The sequence below is a fragment of the Meriones unguiculatus genome, chromosome 8 (genome assembly GCF_030254825.1).
Source record: "Meriones unguiculatus strain TT.TT164.6M chromosome 8, Bangor_MerUng_6.1, whole genome shotgun sequence".
NCBI classification, from domain to species: domain Eukaryota; kingdom Metazoa; phylum Chordata; class Mammalia; order Rodentia; family Muridae; genus Meriones; species Meriones unguiculatus.
In genome coordinates this window covers 58237479-58261533 of record NC_083356.1, presented here as the reverse complement: position 1 = coordinate 58261533, position 24055 = coordinate 58237479, and the positions used below count along the sequence as shown (strand labels likewise).

At 37.3% G+C, this 24055-nt stretch overlaps 1 protein-coding gene across 5 annotated transcripts in view; it reads right to left on the bottom strand.

Annotated features, from left to right (window-relative positions):
- Positions 1 to 12019: 12019 nt before the first annotated feature.
- Rspo2 (R-spondin 2) overlaps positions 12020 to 24055 on the bottom strand; it is a 165265-nt gene continuing 153229 nt past the window's right edge. For 3 of the 5 annotated variants that reach the window (XM_021644097.2, XM_060389487.1, XM_060389488.1), the window contains one exon: positions 12020 to 14317. In XM_021644097.2, coding sequence (XP_021499772.1) covers positions 14202 to 14317 — 116 coding nt within the window. In that variant the 3' untranslated portion in view covers positions 12020 to 14201. The remainder of the gene's footprint in view (positions 14318 to 24055) is intronic. The other 2 variants (XM_060389489.1, XM_021644098.2) reach the window with 2 other exon arrangements.

The following is a 24055-nucleotide window of genomic DNA, read 5'->3' as shown; positions in this document are numbered from 1 at the left end:
TGCTTTGGAAATATATCATAAAGCATTTCAGATACAAAAAATATTTAAATTATTTTAAAAACTCCCACAGAGATTAAACAAATAAAAATATAACCAAATCTGTTATATACCTCACTTTCATCTTCCTCTCAGCTACATCTCCCAAAGAAGGAACTACTATCCAAAATTTGAGATGTGTCCATCTCAGATCCCTCTTTATATATATATATATATTACATTTGTTTATATATTACATTTGTTTACACTGTTGCATGCATGTTTTGAAACTTTCTGTAAGTGACATCATATTTGAGAGCTCTGAAACATCAGATTTTCCAACAAATATATAAGGTTCTTCTTCTTTGGTATGTATAAAGCAAGTGAGCTTTTATCTATTCCTCCTTCCTTCTTGTGAACATTCCATAACTTATTTCCATTTTTGTTGATAGAATTTTAACAAGGCTGGTTCAGTAATGTTGCAATAAACATTCCTATGTGCCATGAACACATGAGAGAGAATTCCCCAGAGGTATATTGAAAAGTGAAGTTATTGCATCATCAAGTACCAAATTTTATATTTACGAACATTACAAAATGACTGTCGGGATGTAAAATTTCACCAACAGTATATAAATTTTTATATTTGTTAATTCTTGATATAACCATATGTTATGTTTTCATAAGAAAGACTACACACTTCAATAAGGCGTGAAGTTACATTTTTTTTATTACCAGTGAAGTCAAGTATCTTTTTGGTTTATGGTCATGAGGTTTTATAGCCTCCCTCATCCATGAGATATTTCTACCCATTTTCTCAGTGTCTTCTATCAGTATAACTTATCACATTTAGTTTTAAATTCATTAAAGTAGTTTTGAATGGTTATCATCATCTTATTCATGAGTATGTATCTGTGTGTATGTGCACAGCATGCAGTTCCCTGAAAAGGACAGAAAAGAATGTTGGATTCTCTGAAACTGGAATTAGAGCTGGTTGTCAGCTGCCTGACACAGCTGCTGGCAGTCCAACTCTGTTCTTCCAGCAGAGCAGCAGAGTTCCTAGCCCCTGACCTTGTCTCAGTCCTTTATGAAAGTTTTGTTAGAATACACTTGAACCTTTGAAGTCTTAAAATACATAAGAATAATTAGTAAAATCGTACTTAAAATATCTAAGTGTGGTTTTCCTTGTCACCTTCATCCTCAGCTGCACAATGGTCCTCTTTACAAGAAGCTTTCCCTGAAATTGAAAAGCTGAAAGCTATACCGTGGATTTTTTTCCCTTTCCCAGTGCTGGCTGTGCACAGGAGACAAAGGGTGTACCAAAAATCTAGGCTCTTAAGTTTAAAGTACTAAAGAAATGAGAACCAAACCAGAGGTTCTGAATAGAGAGACAGTGATAACTCATACTTGAACATCAGAAATAAAATTGAAACTAAGAGCTATTTCCCAGGGGGGCTCAAGATAGTATGCTTTCTGAGTATGGATGTCCTGGAAGCTATTGACGTGGGAAGTGAATTCCTAGGGAGTGTATTTGGTAATAGAAAGCAAAGACATAAAATTTCTAAATGACGGTTATGGCACAGACCTACAAATGGACACAAGCACTGTTCAAAGAGTCACCACTTCCCTAGCAAGCGAGGCCTGGTCAGTCATGAGTGATGCTGGCCTGACTTTTAATGCTCTCTGACATGCTTAACATGCAGTGTTTTTAAACATCATTTGTCTCTGTGTGTTTATTAATTTTTTATTTTGCTACATAAAAAACACCTTTTTTCTCACCACCTTTTTCAAAGCCTCTGGTAGGTTGTCAAACTTTCCTGGACATGAGGAAGCTGAAGTTCCGAGTTGGCTGAATCCAGCTCTCCATGCTGCCATGCTCAGTCTCCTCCTATAGATACTGAAATGTCTCTTTCTGGTGACAGCTCTCTGAGCTTACCACAGAAATGATGAAGCACCTGAACACCAGGTTTAAGTTATTTATCAATTTCTTTTGTGTAAGAAAAAAACAACAACAACAACAACAAAATCTATTTGTGGAATTCCAACCTTTTCTATTTGTGTCACAATGAACATCCCTGGGGGCATCTTCCTGAGTTCCCTGATAGGTTCCCAGCTCTTCTACAGTTGGCATTCAGAGGCCGTGAGAAGCAGTCAGACGAGGATTGCACTGATCTGTCCCTTCTGGATATGGTGGTGCCCTGAATATGCTCCTGGGACGGTCTGCTCACTGTCTTCTATACAGATATTAGTCATTTATTTTAAAAGGTGATGTGTTCCTCCTAAAACGCTTTGTGCTTTCAGCAGAATGAGCCAAAGCCATTTTTTTTTTAATTCCAGTCAAGTGTTTTACTTACTCTTAAAGCTCTTGTGGCCACTAATCCACAGAAGCTGTTTTCTTCTTTGAAGTTTCCACTCCAGATATACAGGGTTGTAGCCAAGTTTGGCTTCAGGAGACTTTCAGATGTTGTTCTCTGCCCAGGTTCTGTGCTCTTGGTGTGGTGGTTGAGCTTGAAGCTCGGGTTTCATAGGGAGGACCAAGTTTTTCATGTCCAAGGCAGGCAGAAGGATTCAATGCTTCCTGGGGTGGGAAGAGACTTGCAAAGAAAGAGGAACAGAGGGCTGGTTTTAGTGAAATGAGCCTAAGAGCTGTAAGACTCATTCAGTTTGCTTCCAACATTTGTTTCTATCAGATCTAAAACTAACTTTCAAAATGATAATTGCTGCTGTACAGTCGTTACTCTGCATAGATCGCACAGCTTTTCAATGTAATTATTAGTGAATCTGAGATGGTAAAATAGTGGTCTAATAAAGAACCACCATGCCAACCTAACTATTAGCAGCAGAGAAAAGAAGCTATGAAAGCAAAGTGGCTGAACACATTACCCAAAGTTCCCATTACTGTATTCAGGCCTCTTGCTTCATGATGCACCAATATTTCTCTTAAATAGGGTCATGGATCATTAGTCTCCTGGCCTTGAAATCTCTTATTATTAAAAGTGTTACTTAGCAACTTTTAGACATTGAAGTTATTCCAAATAAGAAAAGCTACAAGGTCCATTGGTTTGTTCACTCTTATTGTAAAAACAAAACAAAACAACAAAAAATACAAAAATAATTGATAGCCTGACCTGGAATAAGTTTTATTTGTTTTCTTAGAATTATATTGTCTTGAGTGGGTTAGAGCATATAAAAAGAGTACAACAGGAGTTTCCTTGGCTCCCACAGATCAGAGAACAAAATTATAAATGTTTGGCATTCACCACCATGTCAGCCTCATAATTCTTCATGTATAAAAATGACTGCCCTCTCCAAATGTTGGATTCTGTGTTTGAAACAACGTGTTCTATGTGATTCAGCATAAGTATGTTCTTTTGTTTTCTTGATTTTTTTCAGGTGTGATTTATGGCTTGTCACTTTTTGCTAGCAGCAGTGAGGTCTGTCTTGATTATTCTGTGCTGTTTGATGAAGCCACAAGATCTGTCCAGATGGAAGCACCAATTCCACTGTGTTCCCGTGACAGCATAACACACTTTTTCCTCAAGGTACTTTACCATCTAGGTCTGACTTAAAATTAAACTTTAATTCAAGGCTGACTTAATGGGAATGAGGCCATGGGGTGGCACAGTTTTCCTGACTGATAATGGTTTTAATACTGGACTGAGGTTCTCTTAAAAATTTTAAATTTTTAATCAGTCTTTCTCTGCAATTTCAGTTTATTGGAGGCTCCTATATAGCAGATCCTATATACAAGTCTTTGTTCTCTTCTGGAAAGAGTAATTTGAGAGTTACAGAGATGGCTCAGATGGTTCAGAGTATATGTGTATGGCTCTGGTAGAGGACTTGAGTTCAAGGCTCAGCACACATTTTGGTGTGATTTGCAACCACCTGCATTTCCAGTGCTACAGGATCCAACATCTACTTCTGGCCACCAAAGGCATCTGCAGTCACAAGCGGGTACACACAAAAGAATCTTTAATGAATTAAAAGAGGGAGGATAAAGAAATGAAGGGAGGGAAGATAGGTGAGATGGAGGGATAGAAAGAGAAAGGGAGAGAAGAAAAGAGGAGCCATTTGAGGGCAGAAACAAAACTTCCAGCTGCAATTCAGTACATGGACTGATAACATTGGGATCAGTTTAAGCATGTAATAAATTACTTGTTTTAAAGTAAGAAATACCTGTACAATATTAACCATATAGATGAATGATATACTATGTTTTAAAGCAATTATGTATTATAGTTATAAAATTATATTTAAATAAGTATAGCTCCAATTTATTTCTGTGTATATGGTGGTAAGGACTGAACTCAAGACCTTCTAACAGATATGCAAAGGCTGCACTCTTGAGCTATATCTTTAGTCTGTGTTTTTATTTTTGTTTGTTTGTAAAGTACAACTATACTTAAAAGTAAAATATGGAGAAGACCTAGACCCCCTGCACAGATGTACCCAACAAGCAACTAAGTCTTTATGTGGGTCTCCTAGTAAGGGGAGCAGGGGTTAACTCTGACATGGATTCTGTTACCTGCTCTTTGATCAGTTCCCTTGGAGGAACAGCCTTGCCAGGCCACAGAGGAAGAGGATCCACGAAGTCCTGATGAGACTTGGTAGGCTAAGGTCAGATGGTAGGAGAGGAGAGATTCCCCCTTTCTGTGGTCTAGAGAAGGGTAATAAAGGGTAATAGGGGAAAAGAGAGAGGGAGGGTGGAATTGGGCAGAGATGAGGAAGGTGGCTACAATCTGGATATAAAGTAAATAAATTATAAAAAATAAATTAAGTAGATATATTCCACTGGGCATGATGGCAAATGTCTGTAATCCCAGCATTTGAGAAAGCAGAGACAGGTGGGTCTCTGTGAGTTCAAGATGAGCCTGGTCTACTGAGTTTCAGAAGCATGTTGTTATGAAAGCTTAGTATTAACATCTTTTCTGTGGCTAGCACCAGTAGTGGTTCGCATATGTCTAAAGAAGTAAACTCCTTTGTTTCCAGCCAAGGCTATGAAGAGAAACCCTGCTTCCAAAAAGAAGAAAAAAACTAGACTATTCCAAAAAAAATGTTAAATGTCAGATGTTCTTTCAAAAGATTATAGAACATTTTTGTTCTTCTGTATGTAAAAGAGCATATTACCTGTAAATCATTATACCTTATGTGTAGGGTGCAGTGTGGTATTTTGAGAGATGTATCTCATATACAATGACTAAATCATTCTAATTAACATTCACAATCTCAAACAGTTGCTATTTACATTTTTTTAAAGTTTAGAAACCTTCAAAACCCTGTCTTGTAGTTATTCTGATATGCACAGTAAACTCTTGCTGTGGTGATCCTACTGTCCTAAGAAAGACTAGAGCCTAATGTTCCCCTCTAACCACACTTTTGTTCCAATTAACCAGCCTGTTTTCATTCCATCTTCCTGGCTTCCCACACCTACCTTTCTTCAATCCTTTGTTAGCTTCTGCTTATGAGTGAGCACAGGTATTTGTTTGTCCATGTCTACCATATTTAACTCAACAAAGTGACTGCTAGATCCATCTGTGTTGTCTGACACTGATGACTGGATTTCACACATGTTTATTATTGAGTAGTATTCCACCAAGTAAATGTAGTACATTTTTTTTTACTCAATCTTCGGTCAACGGACAATTAGGATAGTTGGCTAGCATGACTAATACTGCATTAACATGGGGGGTACTAATGTAAAATAGTATCAAAATGTCAGTCTCATAACATAACTTTATTAAATATATTAACTTTTATCTATATTAAAGATTATATGTAGATGATGAAAACTTCAGTTATAGTTGAAAATTGCAAGGAAAATTATGAACAGCAATGAATCTTAGAGGTTATGATGTTAAACATGGCACATACTGCTTTGTATCACTCACAAAAGATATTACTTATGGATAAGCATTCATGGGAAAAGACCATCCACTTAGTCCAGAGTTTCACAAGTAACCATTTTTGAATAGAGGAAAATCATATGCCCTTCCCATAGGCTAGAGCATTAGAATGGTAGATTTTAATGAAGACTGGTCTCGTTGGAGATGGTAATACAGTCTTTCCACACAATATTGAAGTATTTACTCCTTGTAGCTTTGATTACCACTTTGTCCGCCATGTGCCTTAGCCCTCCTGGGTAAATTAATGCCATGCTGCCTGAAACTTGAGTAACAGTATATCCCGTGCTCCCTCCCAATACACAGTTAAAGACTTGGAGCATAGTCCAGCTCCATGAATTTAGAAAATAATAAAGAATGTTTGAAATTCAGTCATTTCTCTTAACGTAGGTCACATGGCTTGACATTGAATATTATTTTATGCTTTATCAATATCTTTGAGGCAATTAAATTACATAAAACTGCATTTCCATGTCAAAATATCTAAAAGGATAATAGAAACATTCTCTTCTGTTTAGTTTTGAATCTCATAAGACATGAGAAAATATGTATAAATCATAGAAGATTAGACCCACGATGTATGGGTCTGTCCATGGAGTATTATGAAATACCCCAGTGAGAAATCCTGGTACTTGGCAAACACTCAGACCATATCCAAGACACAGTTGAAGCAGCTTTGACATTGTACCATTTGCATTTCACTTGGAAGAACACATGACTTCTCAGGATATCCCAGAGACTATACAACACAGGCACTGAACAGACAGGTGACAGCGCCTCTCCAGCCTGCCTTTGCCTGGACCCCAATTTCTTGTATCGCTATTAAGGGAGCCCATACCAGATTCTGGAGCAGCCTTTTAACTGTACACAGCCTCCAATTCTACTCGTTTTGATGTACTTTTATATTAAATTATTGCAGACCCTCACAGAACCACAGGGTGAGTTTTTGGTAACGTTTCCCCAGATTACTCAGTGATACACTTGGACTGGCTTTGAGCAGCAGTTTTATTTGTCTCTGGGTATAAATCAAGGAAATAATAATTCCTGGCAAGAGCCAAACTCAAATACCTCTTCATATCCTAAGAATACATTCAGCCAGTACGATATTATGTGTGTTGGTGCATCTTGATAAAACACTGTATGTGTTCATTCAACAAAATACTCTAAGACAAATCACTGAGCACAAAACTCAATCAGCATTATGGAGCAAAAGAGATGCATCTATTCTGAGGAAATATATTTAATAATGGATGCCAATTTCTAGATGGTGGTCTTCTGAATGTTCTAAACATCTATAATTAGGGTTTCGCAAATTTAATGACAAAGAAGTGCACACAGTTCCTAATTACAGAGGTGCACCACTGACAATAAGGAGCTAGCGAAAGGGTAATGAACATACCATCCATTTTGCCTGTTTCTCTTCCCCAAAGCACACCAAAGTTCAAACCTATAAGATGAAACACATTCAGCTACCCTGTTTTCAAAGCTCGTAGCCTATGTTTTTGAAATGCACTAATTTAAATTTAAAGACACATCTTTAATGCCTCCCCTTTGTACGTTTTCAACAGTATACACACAGGAGTCACCATCTGTTTTCAGCCTTAGTCATTACCAATTCATCCTCCTGCTCTGTATTATCAGATCAAGAGGGTGGACATCAATTCGACCACCTGGGCGCTGGTGTTATTAACATGCACCCCTGCCACTCACTTATGAAGTGGTTTTGCTTGGAGCTGAAGCCTTGTGTTTCCCTTTTCCACTTTATCAATGCTCAGAATTGCTCAGTACGACTCTAATAAAGCAACTGCAGTAAGAACTAAACACAAAGAACTTTCAGGAGTATTTGCGAACAAACACAAGAGAAAATAATTTATGTTGTCAGAGACAGGAATAGACGGGAAGCACAGAACGGGTAGAGAGTCAAGGAAGAGAGAAGAGAAAGACTGGAAACATACGCAAGAGCCTGGGCTTCCTATGGATCTGTGCTTGATGGAGCTTAATGTTTCCATACATCACTGTGTGTGGCCTGTGAGGGAAGATGGGCAAGCATAATGTATCACCACATGCTAATAAAACCTACAGCAATTCCTCTCAAGTCACTTAGCTCATCGCAAAATTAAGGTGTCACTTAAAACAGATGTTTTATTTTTGTTAATCATGTTGTATGACCTCCACAAGCATGACATAACACACACAGAGGGAGAGAGAGAGAGAGAGAGAGAGAGAGAGAGAGAGAGAGAGAGAAAGAAAGAGAGAGAGAGAATAAATGGTAAGTGAAAAAAGTTTTCTTCCCAAAATTCTGAAATAATTTTTCTCACTCTTCCCAAAAGACTGAGAAAATACTGGACCACTGTTAACTAATCTTTCAAGTTTAATCAAACATTTGCAGGATAGCTGTTACATACTAGATGTATGGGTTCTGGAATACAGTCCAGTTGTCAGAATAAAAAGATAATTGCTTACTTGTTGAAGAAAAGCATCTTATTTTAGAAATACTGTTTCAACTTATATTCACTGTAGCAATTCAGAGGAAGGTATCAGTAAATCAGGACTGTGCAACACTCTTAAAGGAGTCACAGCTCTCTGGAACCCTGTGAAAGTCCATAGGTTAATCTGTTAGCTTTTCATGAAAGAAGACCTAAGACTGGGTGGCTTAAAGAACAGGAATATATTTTTCACCATTCTGAAGTCCATGATGAAGGTGTTGACTCAAGGCCAGGGGTAATGAAGGGCCACTAGGGATCAATTCAACAAATATTTAAATTTTACTTGTGTAGCACACACAATTTGAGACAACCATCTTCTGCACAGTAAGGGAAAAACACGGGCTTCTTATACTCCATGGACCTGTCTTTGTGCCCTAGGCATAAACATCAGGAGATGCACCTGCTATTAAATACTAGTTTTCAAGTGGTTGTACACCATTACCCCGAAGCCCCATGGATTAAAGTCGGGCACAAGGACCATCTACCTGCAAAAGGACTGGAGTTTGGAGTGCTCCTTGTTGCTCAGAGAAACGAGAACCAATTTGAGCAGGCTTCACCACAGTTACTATCCAGATAGTACTATCACATACAAGAGAGAACATATCCAGATCAGGCATGTGTGATAGGGAAACTATAACTGCACCTTTATTTAATTTAAATATGAAATGTAAGTAATTAAAGCTCTATTTCATTTGCTCTATTTTACACAGAAAAGCATGGAAAAAAAAGTACTTTTATGATGATCTTGGTTTAGTTAAATACTATGATTGTGTGCATGTGCGTTGCCTAATTCTGTTCAGACATGTATGCGTTCACATCAGAGAGCTACTACCAAAGTAACTCAATAATTACAAGTTTGGAAAATCCTCAGTGCTGAAAATTACAAACTCAAGGACCTATAATTCACAGAATACTTGTTTTGTAGCTCACTCGATATATTTTATTGATTTTGAAAGCAATAAGAGAAAAATCTTTGTAGGGCCATTGAGATAATTATTTCATCACAGATGTAAAAGAAATGGCTAGATGATATGGTAACCTGAAATTAAGTATCATTATCACATTTATGTGAAGAGTAGTTTCCAAGTGTTTTAAACATTGACGTTCTTTAAGTTTTTCTATATCAAAACCACTTTCAAGGGATTGTAAGCTGTTTGTAAATTTTACTCCTGTAGTGCATAGTTCAGAAATAAAATTAAGAAGTCACTAACCTTCAATTATTACATTTTTTTTTCTAATTCTCCTTACTTCTCTCACTATTTGTACCATAAATCAGGAGGGAAGAGGGCTGTGTAAAGCCTGGAACTCTAACCTGATTTAAAGATGTGTCTCCTGTAGCATGGGCAGGCCTCACCTATCTGAATCTTTCCATGAACTTTTAATTTCCCTGCCTCAGGCTTCTAAATTTGTGAGCGCTGGGACATAGGTGTGTGTTACAATTCCCATTGCAACTCTTCTTGGTCACATGCAGTACCTGCTTCTGGTGTTCCTATTGGGATACCTTTTTACTTCCATACCACCCTGTGGATGACATTAAAGGTTTGAGTCTCAAAGTCTTTGTTCTCACACCTGTATTCTTTCTGAGCCAACACATGAAAGTGTATGATTCAAAGAAAAATCTACATCCCAATATATTCCCGAATTATATTCTGGCCCTGACCTTTTCTCTAAGGGCCATATTTATAACCAACTAAATTCTAGCTGTTTCATCTTAGCTACCTAGAACAACTTCAGGCTTGAAATATGAAAAGTGGAATCATTTATTGCCAATTCTGTTCCCTAAATATTGTTACTCAGAACAAGAGACCCAGAAGACATCCTGGTTGATATCCATGGGAGACCTCCCCTTTTCTGAGGAAAAGAGGAGGTGTGGATGGTGGGGGAGGTAAGGTGAGAAGCAGGGACTGGGAGAAGAGAAGAGAGGGAAAGCTTTGATTGAGATATAAAGTAAATAACTAGATTTAAAAGAAGAAAGAATGATCAACATCTGTTAAAGCTGGAGGGGCGGTATGTGGTGGTTTGCTAACATGATTCCCCATGTTTATATGGCAATCTGCTTAAATACTCAACACACCTTTTCCAGACTACGCAGCCTCTTATTCTGCTTTAAGGTAGAAACCTCCTTGGATCTATTCTCATCTTTATATTCCAAAAAATATCACTTAAGGCAATAGGCAAGTGCAAACTGAACAGGTTAGAGACCTGACATTACCTCTAACCTCGTTTCCTTCAGACTCTTCTCAATCCCTATAAGAAACTTGGGTTACAGAATGCTAAAGAGACACAGCTTTAATATGAAAGAATTCAAATGTTTACAAGGAACAGGAGATTGTTGAAGAAGAGAATAGTAGAATATGTTATGGTAATAGAAAAAGAAGTAGCAAGAACATAAGGGGATATTTGTAGTGAGTAAGCAGCAATATTTAGAAATAACTGTCCAGAATGGAACAAAAAATGTTGAGCCCTCAGAGAGAGAGAAAGAGAGTATTTAAACACTCATCAAAACAGGCTTACTAGGATTTAGTTACTGACAAACTGTAGAGAACAGAAGTAAATGAGAAACACAAAGACCTTTGCTTAACCACATATATAAACATTATATCTAAGAAGACAGGGGTGTTCTGCGGCAGGCCTTGGTGGTTATTCTGGCCAGTGTGTACTTAGACTTCTGTACATTGGAGCATGGTATTACCCAGAATCTCTTGCTCACATGATCTGAATAGATCTGAATGATGGCCGCCCTTTAAGAAGTGGCTGAGGAAAAAAGCAAGCCTGGACATTTCTTTTCTGGGTTTGCAACATTTCTCAAAGTTGCCAGGTTATGTCTGAGATTTCAGGTCCTCCTAGACAAGTGTTCTGTCCTTGGTCCCAGCTTCCTCTGGTTATAGCTCAACTGTCGCTTTAAGCTTTTAGGGATGAGTTTGATAGTTAGGTAGGTTTTGAAAATTCCACCTTTTCCTGTAATCCTCCTCACCTTAAGCATAATAGGGGCTTACCTTGGTAACTCACTTTACTTCATAGCCCATTTATTACCTGTATAATTAATATAGTCTTGATATTAGAGTCCCTCTGAAATGCCTGGTTTAGTTTATTTCCTTGACTGCACCCCAACTGAGAAATATAGTCCTGAATTCAGTTTTAGATTTGTATATGTTTTAACAAGGAAACTCAGAAATAAGTGGGTGTAAATAAATTCCCATAAGAATAGAAGTTAAACAATGTCTAGGAGTCAATCTATAGATTGAAGGTGTCTGATACTTTCACATTTGTTCATCTGTGCATATGCAATATAGGATGTGAAACCCAGGATTATAGAGGCTTGCAAAATTCTTTACCATTGAATAAACTGGATTCTATTTTGTTGGTAGAATGTTTGGGGGGTGAATATTAATAGCAATGGAAGAAATAATAGGTAATTTGTGTAGTACTTGATAATCTGCTATAGTAAACACACGTAATAGATATCACTAAATTCTTAACTCAGTCCGTAAAGCATGTATTATTTTCCTCATGACATTGGTTCCATGATGTCCTGCAGGCACCTCATCCCAAAGATGGTCACATAGCAAATGGTGTCATATTTACACATAACTTATTATGTGTACAAACTTCCACATACACTAAAAATTATCAAAAATACCTAATATGTATAAGTGGTATATTTAAATGTTGCTAAATACATTAAGTTTAAGGAATGACAAAAACATGCTTGTTCAGTATGGATGTAATGTTTTTCAAATACTAGTGATGTGTGGTTGAATGTACCACATTAGCACCTGCAGGTGTGGAGGACTGAAGTACGTCTTAATGCAGTCCTTAAACCACAGGGCTACAGGTAAGTAAACAGTTTGTCTCAGAGATTGGAACTTGAGCAATTTATTTCTGAAAATCCCACTTTCAAATGCAATAATTTTCACAGAAGTGACTGTGCTAGATATTGATATCAACATATTTTCTCTTGGTTTTGATATATTACTAGCAAGAAGTAATATTGGTAAAGTATTCCCCTAAGTGTACTCTTAAAGCAAAACGCAGTCCAAAAGCAATTTTAGAGTTTTTAATGCACAAAAACAACAGCCCAGAAGCATAACAAGCATTGATTTATTAACAATGAAGTATGATATTAAGGAGACCCCAACCCACATAGTAGATAGGGATATGGTGTAAGGAGACATGAAGGAAAGTGAACACTTTAGGGTTAAGCTCAAACCCTAAAGTCGAATACAACATTCATATATGGCTTATCTTGCATCAATATTTTCATAATGAAGCTTATAATGTTTATACATATTGGCAAGATGTTTTTTACTCAACAAAAATGCTGAAGAGGTAGTTTTACCAATGTAAGGTGAGGAGAAGGCTATACTTTGCTTTGAGGTGGGGGAGGTTCCTCAAAACTACACCTTATTTTGTTCTAATTTTCTCCTGGATTAGACAGGAAGACAATGCATTTAGAACATGCTGATTCATAAGCCTAAGGATCATTTGGCCCCAAGGGGACAAGGATGTTTCTGAAATATCAACAGTGTGAGTCAGCTAGGAAGCTTCCGTCATGCTCTCTGTTCTAATGCAATAGATTCTGGCTGAACAGAGAAATGTGAGATGGGACTCTCAGCTGGGGAACGTTAGCCTATTTTCTCCTTCATTTTCTGGGTGCTTTCATGATAGCAGCTTCCCTGGTGACCCAAGAATTTTTCTAGGTGACCTATCGTTGCAAGTCATGAATTATTTAAGTTTGAAAAAAAATAAAATTAGAAATTGTATAATAAATACAAGTAACTGCACATAGTCTCCTTGTTTGTAGCTGTATTTCATAACTCATCACTTTTTGCCTAAAATGGACTATGGCATCTGATGGCCAGATACTGCATGCTGCTTACTGTGTGTGAATGTGTGTTTGTATGTGTGTGTGTGTGTGTGTGTGTGTGTGTGTTTACGTGCGTGCGCATGTGACATGAACTGGGGAAGTTTTTTCAGCGCTGAAACTCTGATATCAGTCATTTGACTTTATATACAAACTAGCTTATCCTATACTTACAGCTAGAAACAATCCCACCCCACCCCTGCCAAAAATAATACAAACAAAAGAAAACAAGAGGAAATAAAGCACTTGTCAATTCTCAAAACTAGACCATGGCTAAGAACCACTAGAAACAAAGTAACATCTTATCAACCAGGTATAACTTGTTACACACAGAAAGCATAAATATACAGTAAGGAGCTTTGTATGTAGCTCAGCAGAATCTGTACATGTTAGCACTAGGATGAAAGACAGAAGGAAATCCCACAACATACCCCTACCTAGAAAGCAGTCTCGTCCCAGGACCATTTGAAGGTCACCGATGCTGAGAACACTGTGAGGTGACACTGAGCAATTTTTCCTCACACACTTGTCTTTGACAATGCACAATGTTCGAAATAAAAGTCACAAGTGAACAGTGCTTGCCTACGTAGTATTTCCTTCCATGAGAGTAGGCACCGGTGCATTCTCTGGTGGCAATATACAGCCTCGTGCCTGCTGCAGGTCCAGCTTGCCAGGGACAGGTTCTCGTGACACTGTGCTCACCACAGGAGGGCACATGCAACAGCTCCCACTGATGCAGCTAAACAAGCTTTTGCTACCACAGGCTCCAGATTCAAATCAAAGCATAAATAACCCAGAGTCCATGCTTGGGCACTTCCCTTCAAAACGTTACTGAAAATGGATACTGGTCAGAGCAGTAGGAATGCTGTCTGCCAGTGTGGATTGGAGAGTAGCTTTGTGCACTTTTGCAATACAAATAACAAAAACAAACAAACAAACAAAAACCCTCAAAATGCCCCAACTATTTATTTTCTTTTATTGGCTTGCTCTGTCTGTAGCGAGGAAGACGCTGTGCTGCTCTTGGGCTCTTTCAATCAGCTTCCTTCTCTTCTTCTTGTTTCTCTTCTCCTTTGCCTTTGGTGCTCTCTTCCCTAGGATGGATAAAGAAAGGGGGAAAATAGAAGATTTCAAAAAAAGTCTCTTTCTCAAGAAAAGAAAATACAAACCATTATGAATTTTGTACAAAGCCCATCTGGAAAACATCACCTTATGGAAAAGGCAGCCTCAAAGGGAAAATTGTTCACATTAATTTTGATGAAATAATAATAATTTCCTAAATTGGATATGCTCTTCAGAACAGGGACAGATCTTCTTGTTACAAGGAGCTGGCATATTTAAAAACTTCCCAGAGGCCAGATCAGTCTTTCAAATATGATCCTACCACAAAAATTCCATTTATACTCTCCCACTTTTAACAATGCTACCTTTTACTAGCCATCTTTGCATCTTTCTGCTGCTCCACATGTCTGTTGGTCAAAAGAAAATAAGCTTCTCTCTATAGTAAACATACCAGAAGTTTCAAACTCCCTTCTTCAGGAAGATGGGGTCTTGCTTTTAACACCATACCCACCAGGTTCTCCATAGACCAATGAGTAAAACAATTAACTATGTACACTGATTTTTTTTTCATTTTCTATAAAAAACAAACTCATAAGGGACCATTCATTATGTATTTCATCAGTTCTTGTCCAATCTGTCTGGACAAATCATTCTCATTAACACCGAGAAGGCTCAGTTGTTCTGACAGATGGGTGATATGTGTTTTATTATCAGAAAATCACACCAAGCTCTTATATTTCTCTCCTTTGCCTGAGCCACTAGGAAGCCTGGACCACAAACTAAATACTTGGGGGTTTTCCATCATCAGGGGTTACTGTATACAAGTTCTCTTCTACCTCTGCCATCTTTTACTTCTTCCATTTTCTGGTTGTTATCTGTACATCACTTTAAAAGAAATTAATGTTTCTTCACACACATGTATAAACAGGATTACGATAAGAAGGAACAAGGAAAAGGAGGCACTTGGGTTTGGTTCATAATTTTATATTATAAACATACAGAAATATGATGTGTTTAAAAGAAAAGGGGGCTACCTCATCACTACACACCTTCAGCACAGAAAGACTACTCTAGAAAAAAAAAACTTCTGGTCATCAACTACTCTTCTGCTACCTTCTCTGCTTCCAATTTTATATGACACATGTTCTACTCCTGTACAGTTCAGGCATTGTGTACTAAAGCAATAAGCATGGATGGGATATGTAGCTGAGCATCCAACTGATGCTCTTCAGTCTTCCTATACATATGAAATTCAATCCCCTAGCCCTTTGCATTACAACCTACAAATGGAGAAGGTACTGATATAAAATAAACTAGAAGGGGCTGGAGAAATGGCTCAGTGGTTAAGAGAACCTGCTGCTCTTGCAGAAGACCTGGGTTCAGTTCTGATGGTGGCTCAAAACCATCTGTAACTCGAGCTTCAAGTGATCTAAGGCTCTTTCTGACCTCCACAGGCACCATGTAACCACATGCAGCACATTCATAGAGGAAAAACACTCATTCAAATAAAATAAATCTTTAACAATTAAAATAAGCAAGAGATGAAGGAGATGTATGTCTTAGGAAACCAAAGAGAAGACTTAAGTTCCTAAGTATTTCCCATTCCTTCACTTTCTGATTAGATGGTTGTTGTTAGTATCAAGGAAGGGAAATGGTCTTATGTCTCAGTGCCCCGGCAAAGTGACAGGAATACACTCAAGATTCAACAAATGGTGCCTTAGTAAAAAAAAATATGACAATAAAATGATAAACTCATTTTGATAGACACTACATTAAAATAATGAGAACATGATCATGCCCCCATATTAAATTATAAAGGTCCTTGAAGTTAACTTCTGGTTCTCATTAAATTTTGGCATTAATGTTATAATGGCATCTTGCCATCTTTAAACACAGTTAATCCTACCCAATGAAGCCCTAGTCCAAGGCATCATTAATCCAAGCAGCTGTGAGGTTATAACTATGTAGGTCCATTATCTCTAATGATGACACGCATGATGATGACAAAGAACTACTTAAGAGAAAACAGTGTGTTTAAAGAGAATTGTCAATTACAAAGTTTTACAAAGATTCCTCAGTTTTCCATGTCCCCTAAATAAATAATTATCTTGTTCAAAAAAAAATCATTGCTGACTATATTTTTAAAATTTATTTGGTTTACGAGGACAGCTCAAGGTGTGTGGACAGCTCAAGCTGGGAGAGGGAGGCAATGCAGGAATCTCCCTGAGAGGGAGAAACAGAATACACATCTAGGGTGGGTGGAGGTATGGTGGGGTAGGCAGTGGGGTGGGATGGGGGATGGGAACAGGAGAGATTAAGTGGGGGGAAGATAGAAGGAGAGAGTACTGGGAGAGACAGTTGGAACTGGGAGAAACATTGGGGATGAGATAGAAACTTAATACACAGAAACTGCCTGGAATCTACAAGAGTGACCCTAGCAAAGACTCCTAGCAATAAGGGATACAAAGCCTGAACTGGTCATCTTCTGTAACTAAGCAAGGCTTCCAGTGGGGTGATTGAGACACCAACCCAGCTACAAAACCTTTGAATTACCATTTGTTTTGCCTATAAGGTATTCTGGGGTAAAGATGGCACAGAAATTGTTGGGGTAGCCAACAAATGACTGCTATAACTTGGCATCCATGTTATGAGAGACAGCCTGCCCCTGACACTGCATGGAGGGCCAAAAACCAGAGAGGCTAGATAGCCCAGAAACCAAGGGTAGAACAGGCCTAGCAAAATTAATAAATATATAAATAAAACTAAAAGTCAGTAAAATGATTCCTAATGATACTCTGTTATGCTCATAGACAGGAGCCTAGTATAATCATCATCAGAGAGGCACCACCCAGCAACTGATGGAAACAGCCAAAAGTCAGGTGGAGAAGAGGGGGTAGGAAAGATTGTGGGAACCAGAGGGGTCAAGTATATCACAAAATAACTCACAAAATCCACTAATCTGAGACCGTTGTGGCCACAGAGACAGAACCTCTAACCAGGGAGCCTGCATGGGCCTGACGTAGGCCCTCTGCACGTTACAGTTATGTAACTTGGTCTTCTTAAGGAACTCCTAACAGTGAGAGCAGGGGCTGTATCTGATTCCTTTGCTTTCCCCCCATTAGCTTGTCTCATCCTTGATATGCCATGTTTGATTGATATCCAAGGGAGGCCTGTCCTTTTCTGAAGAGAAACAAAGGAAGAGTAGGTAGGGCAGGAGGGAGAGGATTGGGAATAGAGGAAGAAGAGAAAGCTGTGATCAGGATGTACTATATGAAAAAGAATAAATAAAATATTCATTTGGTTTATCATTCCTTTACCTAAAGCTTGGTATTTCTCATTTAGGTAAATGGAAATTAACTGAATGGAAAGCAAAGCTAACATTTATTGTTTAACTTATTCTACTAGACTGAAAATGTCACAGAAAACTCCTGGCATTCACAATTTCAAAAGCATTGTGTGGAAAAGGTTGCTGATACAAGATAAACTAGATGGGTGGGGGGACGGGGAGATGGCTCAGTGGTTGAGAGAACTTGCTGCTCTTGCGGAGGACCTGGGCTCAGTTCCTATGGCGGCTCACAGCTATCCATCATTTCAGTCGCAGGGTATCTGAGCTCAAGTTATGGATGCTTGTGAGCCACCATGGGAAATGTAGACCACCTTCACTAAACCCTAATCTGTGCAGAGCGACTCACACTCTTACTTTTAAGGTGGCTAATTTTGTGTTAGTTATCTAGTAAGTATTACAATGATGTTATCGGTATCATATATTCTTTGGCTTTGTAATGGGATAGTTACCAACATTAACTTGAAACAGTTGGTATCGTGGGCTTATTTGGTGGTGTTTATAAAACCTATGAAATATTCTTTCAAAGTGTATGGTTATTTCTTTGGTGACAGGTTCTAACTAATAGTGATATGGGGACCCAAGATAACTCTAATGATTTTCCTCTGAAAACTGTTGAATGTAAACTCTTTGCCATTATTCGATTGATTGCCATTATTGGTGCTGTTTTGGGCCAGTACCTTCTCTGATATTAAATATGCTGCAAATACCAAAGAATTAAAACAGCAAGCCAAAATCTGACCATAAACAGGACTAAATTAACTGACAATATTTTGTGGTTCACAGTACATTGTACAGACTTAAAGCTCAACTTAAAATAATAGAACAATATTGAAGGAGAAGTTATAGAAAGGATTCTAAAGACATTTCTTCCAATTTTTTTTACATTAGGAAATTAGGTTAAAACTGAGAAATACATTTAAACCTACTCTTATATCTTTGATAATTCACATGTCTATGTGGGTTTTGATATTAAAAGCTGGAGGATGACTTTGGACTTTGTACTGTTGCACATTCTCCACAGATTTATGACATATAAAAGCATGCATAATGGTTATTACCCTAAAAGAAATCCAACAGATTTAATCTTCCTCTTTTGTTAGTTCATAAGGGAAGACTCAGGATCTTTCCTCCACAAGATGAGAAAAGATGCTTTAGGTTTAAAAGCAGGCAGCCTCCAAAGTATGTGACCCTGCTAACAAATTCTGTACATTTGAATTTGGCCTGAGTGCTTTGAGAACACAGTGGCCTTGACCCATCCCTGCAACATGAATCACTTCAGAGTAGGATAGCTCAATCCGCAGAGCAGATCTTCTGAGAACCATTCTACAGATGCAATACAATGACCTTTCTGTGTTACTGTCTTTATGGAAATCAATGTGATTTAACAGAGAAAAGCTGCCTCCAGGAAGAGAGAATCTGGATACCGCAATTGACACATGTGGTAAGACACTACATTGTGAGCTGTTATTTCCACACCTATAGTCATTATTCACCAAGGAGTCATGAGATATTATATGAGAAAGTCGTGTTGCTAAGATGAAAGGAGGGCAAACTTATCAAAATAAACAAAACCTGATAGGCATTATCAAAGCCACATGGTGAAGCAACACAATCATGTTGACATACACACATAGGAACAAAAAGATATCCTATCCATTTTCTACAGGGCAAAAATGATGGTGGAAGTATTCCTACCTTTCATCTATAGACTGCTGCTATTATAATCACAATAGGGTATGTTATTTTTGGAACAAAAATATCAGGAAGACTCACAAATTACAAGAAGATCTGAAAACAATGAATCTGCCGATTTCACTATTTCATTCTTTTACAAACTCTCAAATCTTACAGTTTTCTTATTAGGCTTTAGAGAGATTCTTAGAAGAAAGTCTAACACTTAAAGTATCTAATACTGAAGGGTACACAGTCACTTTAACAACTATCCTGTTGAATCCCGCCGTACCTCAGAAGGCAATCTGGAGGCAGGGCAAGAAAGGTTACCTCCACATTCAAAGTCTGAGAGGTCTTAATTGTGAGAAATTGGTGATTTCTTTTTCTCATATGGGCAATCTGAGTTTACAGAAGAATGATTAACAAAAAGAAATTTATTTTTTTAAGAGTGATGAATGATTCTGTGAAAAAAATGACAGTTGGTTCTTAAAATATTTTAAGAGTGCATATAAAAATATACAAAAAGGCCTAAATACAATTTATAAAGAAAATTAAAATGGCTAACAAATATATTTAACAATTAAAAATGCCAATAAAATGAGGTGTTGATGAAGGATCCTTATACATAAAAATCTGTTAAGAATATGGAGTTGCAGGCATCGGACACATCACAGAAATGTAACACTGTTACAACCTTTCTATAAAGCCATCTGGTAATATTCATAACTTTTGACTCAGACATAGGAATCTTTCTTGGGGAAATAATCTAAACTTGGGCAAAACTTTATGCATAGAGATACTGTGCATAATAGATACTTTACTATGAAAGTGACAAAACATTGAATTACCTAAATGTCATAGTATAATTTTTCACGACTTCTTCTGTTTATGGTAATTGAAGCAATAAAATATTCTTTCAAGAGAACTGATACATTTTATATTTTAAGGCTACAGCAATTAAATTCATTTCTAAAAGTACTACTATTGCATGTCCATAAAATTTATCATTAATGGGCCTAAAATTCTTTAACATAAAATATTCTTATTATTATAATAAGAAATATCATTTAGAGAACAATCACATATAATGAGATATGAAGTACAAATGGTTAGGAATAACTGCTCTAAACCCTTCAGACATTAAAAATGGTTCTTAATTAATAACATGCAAGTTCTGTCATGGTTTTGTCTAGAAAGATATGCAAGTGGGCAAATATAATTAGCAAGGTAGACCGACCACACTCTATTTTAAAAGTGTATAGTCACTATTTTAAATGGCAAATGAAGGTTGTCGTTATTGTATACATATGGTGTTCTAACATATTTTCACCTTGTAAAAGGATTAAGTCAAGTTAATTAACACATCTATTACCTCACATACTTATCCTATTGGGAACACTTAAAGTCTCCCTTTGTAATTTTCCAGCATATGTATTCTTACTTACATAAACTTGGGAATCAGAAGTAGATGGAAGATGACAGGTAATGTGAATGGCAACATTAACTGGTTTGTTTCAAGACTATTAAAGTATTAAAATTAACAAGCCACCTATTAAAAGTTTATGAGACACTTTGATTTCAAAGGGTGAACCAAAACATCCAAGTAATCACTTAGTCACTTCAATTTTACAAAAGAACAGATGCTTTTTTAAAAGCCTGTACAAATAACAATAACAAAGAGCAGGAATCACCATGAGAGGAAGTGAAGGGGTGAAGGGATTACAGGATGGGTTATAGGAAAGACTAGAGGGAGGAAAATAAGGTGGAGCCAGGTGCAGTGGTGCATGCCTGTAATGGCAGCACTGAGGAGGGCAGAAGCAGGAGGATCTCTGTGAGTTCAAGGCCAACCTGGTATACAATGTGAGACCAGGACAACCAAGGCTACACAGAGAAAACCTGTCACAAGAAAGGAAGGAAGGAAGGAAGGAAGGAAGGAAGGAAGGAAGGAAGGAAGGAAGGAAAAAGGAAAAATAGATTAAAACAGAAATTTCCCATGGTCTAACATAGTTAAAGCATTAAGTATACAAAGAAAAAAAAGTTCAGAAAACTGTAAGAGAAGAAAAAAACATTACATATAAAGAAAAACCTATCAGAATAACAGTTCATTTCTTAATGGAAATTTTAGAAGCCAGAAGAGCCAAAAAACTAGAAGCAATCTCACAGGAAATGGGAATGAAACTGTCCACCTTTTCAACATTGTCCACTCCTTTTCACTCCTTTTCAAGTCCTAAAAGACCATGATCGTCATTTAAACCAATACCCAACAAACTCTCTGCCATAGTTGGAGAAAGAAAAACTCTCCATCATATTAACAGCTTGAGAGAAACATATACTGAGAGAGAGAGAGAGAGAGAGAGAGAGAGAGAGAGAGAGAGCAGTCCAAGAGAAATGTGTAGTTCTAAGTACCTTCATTCGAAATCAGAAATAGTAAAATAAACTATTTTATTTTTAATAGTAAAATAAACTATTAATAAAGCAACTTAAAATATTAGAAAAATGAGAACAAACCAAATCCAAACCCATTTGACAGCAAGAAATCATAAAAATCAGAGCAGAAACCAGTCAAATAGAAACAAAGAAAAACAACAAAGATCCAACAAATCTAAAAGCTGTTTCTTTGAGAAGATGATCAAGATTGATGGACCCTTTGTCCAACTAATGAAAAGAAAGAGAGGACTCAAATTAACAGAATAATAAATAAACAAGAACACATCCCAATAAACCTAAAGAAATTCAGAATAAGAGTATACTTAAAAAACACTTAAGATGAACAACTTAAAAGACATGGATAAATTTCTAGATTCAGTCAAACCACCAAAATTATATCAAGAACAACATCCTAAACAGAGCTGTAACAAATGAAGAGACTAAAATAATAATAAAATTCTTTCCTGTGAATTAATTCCAAGTCTGGATGGATTCATAGCAGAATTCTACCAGACTTTCAAGAGGATAAACAACCAGTCCTTCTTAAACTATTCAAAAACAGAAACAGAAGGAGCACTCCCAAACTCCTTTTATAAAGCCAGACTCAGTCTAATGCCAAAGCCAGGTAAGGACACAACAAAAACGAAGACTTACAGGCCAATTTCACTGATGAACACAGGTTCAAAATTGCTCAATAAAATAATTATAATAAAATACAAACATATACCAAAAGATTATCCACCATAACCAAGTTGACTTGGTGGTTCCCCAGTCTCAAGTCAATAAATGTAATAAACCACATACATGGATTTGAATACAGAAAGCGCAAGACCATATACACAGACGAAGAAAAAGCCTGTGACAAAATCCAACATGGCTTTGTGATTAAAAAGTCTGAGAGAATGTAGAATTAGAGGAAATACACCACAACATAATAAAATCTGTATCTGAGAAACCAACAGCCAACAACATCCTAATGCCAAAAAACTAGAAGCAATCTCACAGGAAATGGGAATGAAACTGTCCACCTTTTCAACATTGTCCACTCCTTTTCAATATTTTGCTTAGAGAACTAGTTGGAACAATAAGGCAAGAGAAGAAAATTAAAGAAAAACAAATAGGAAGAGTCAAATTATTCCTCTTCGCCAATTACATAATATTATTCATTGGCAATCCCAGAAATTCTACTAGAAAACTTCTAGACAGTATAAATAAACTCAGAAACACAGCAGTATTTGTAATAAATTTGTACAAATTAGTAGCACAAACCAACAGCAAGTATATAGAGAAAGAGATCATGGATAGACTTCTATACACAATAGCCTCAAAGAAAATAAAATATCAAAGAATAAACCTAACCAAGGAGGTGAAGGAACTTTACAATGAAAACTTTAAGCATCTGAAGAAAAAAAAATAGAAAAAGACACTTGAAGATAGAAAGATATCTTGTGCTCATGGATTGGTTGAATTAGTAGTATGAAATTTACATTTTATCAAAAGGTTTTTTAAAGTTTCAAAGCAATCTCAATTAAAAAATATCTCCATCTCATTTTTTACAGAAATAGAAACAACTATTCTAAAATTCATATGGAAGCAAATAACATCCTGGGCAGCCAAAATAATCCCCAGCAGAAAGAATAATGCTAGCAGGATTGCCATTCTAGAACTTAAAACTTAAGATCCATAGTAATAAAAACAATATGGTATAGAAACAAAACAGACGTGTAGCCTGATGGAACAAAATTAAAGGCCTAAATATGAACACATGTAACTTTTAGCCATTAAATACTTCCTACAGACTATCAAAGCAGATGCTGAGCCTGATGGGCAACTGTTGGGCAGAGTGAATGGAATTTTATGTAAGAACTGGGAAATAGTAAGAGCTGGAGAGGACAGGGTCCCCACAAAGAGAGCAACAGAACAAGAAAATTTGAACACAGGGAACTTCCCAGAAACTCATACTCCAACCAAGGACTATTCATGGAGATAACCTAGAACCCCTGCACAGATGCAGCCCATGGCAGTTCAGAGTCCAATTGGGTTACATAGTAATGGGAAGAGGGACTGCCTCTGACATAATCTGACTGGCCTGCTCTTTGATCACCTCCCCCTGGGGGGGAGCAGCCTTACCAGACCACAGTAGAAGACAATGCAGCCACTTTTGATGTGAACTGATAGACTAAGATCAGAAAGGAGAGGAGAACCTCCCCTATCAGTGGACTTGGGGAGTAGCATGCATGCAGAAAGAGGAGGGAGGGTGGGATCGGGAGGGGAGGAAGGAGGGGCCTATGGGGGGATACAAAATGAATAAAGTGTAATTAATAAA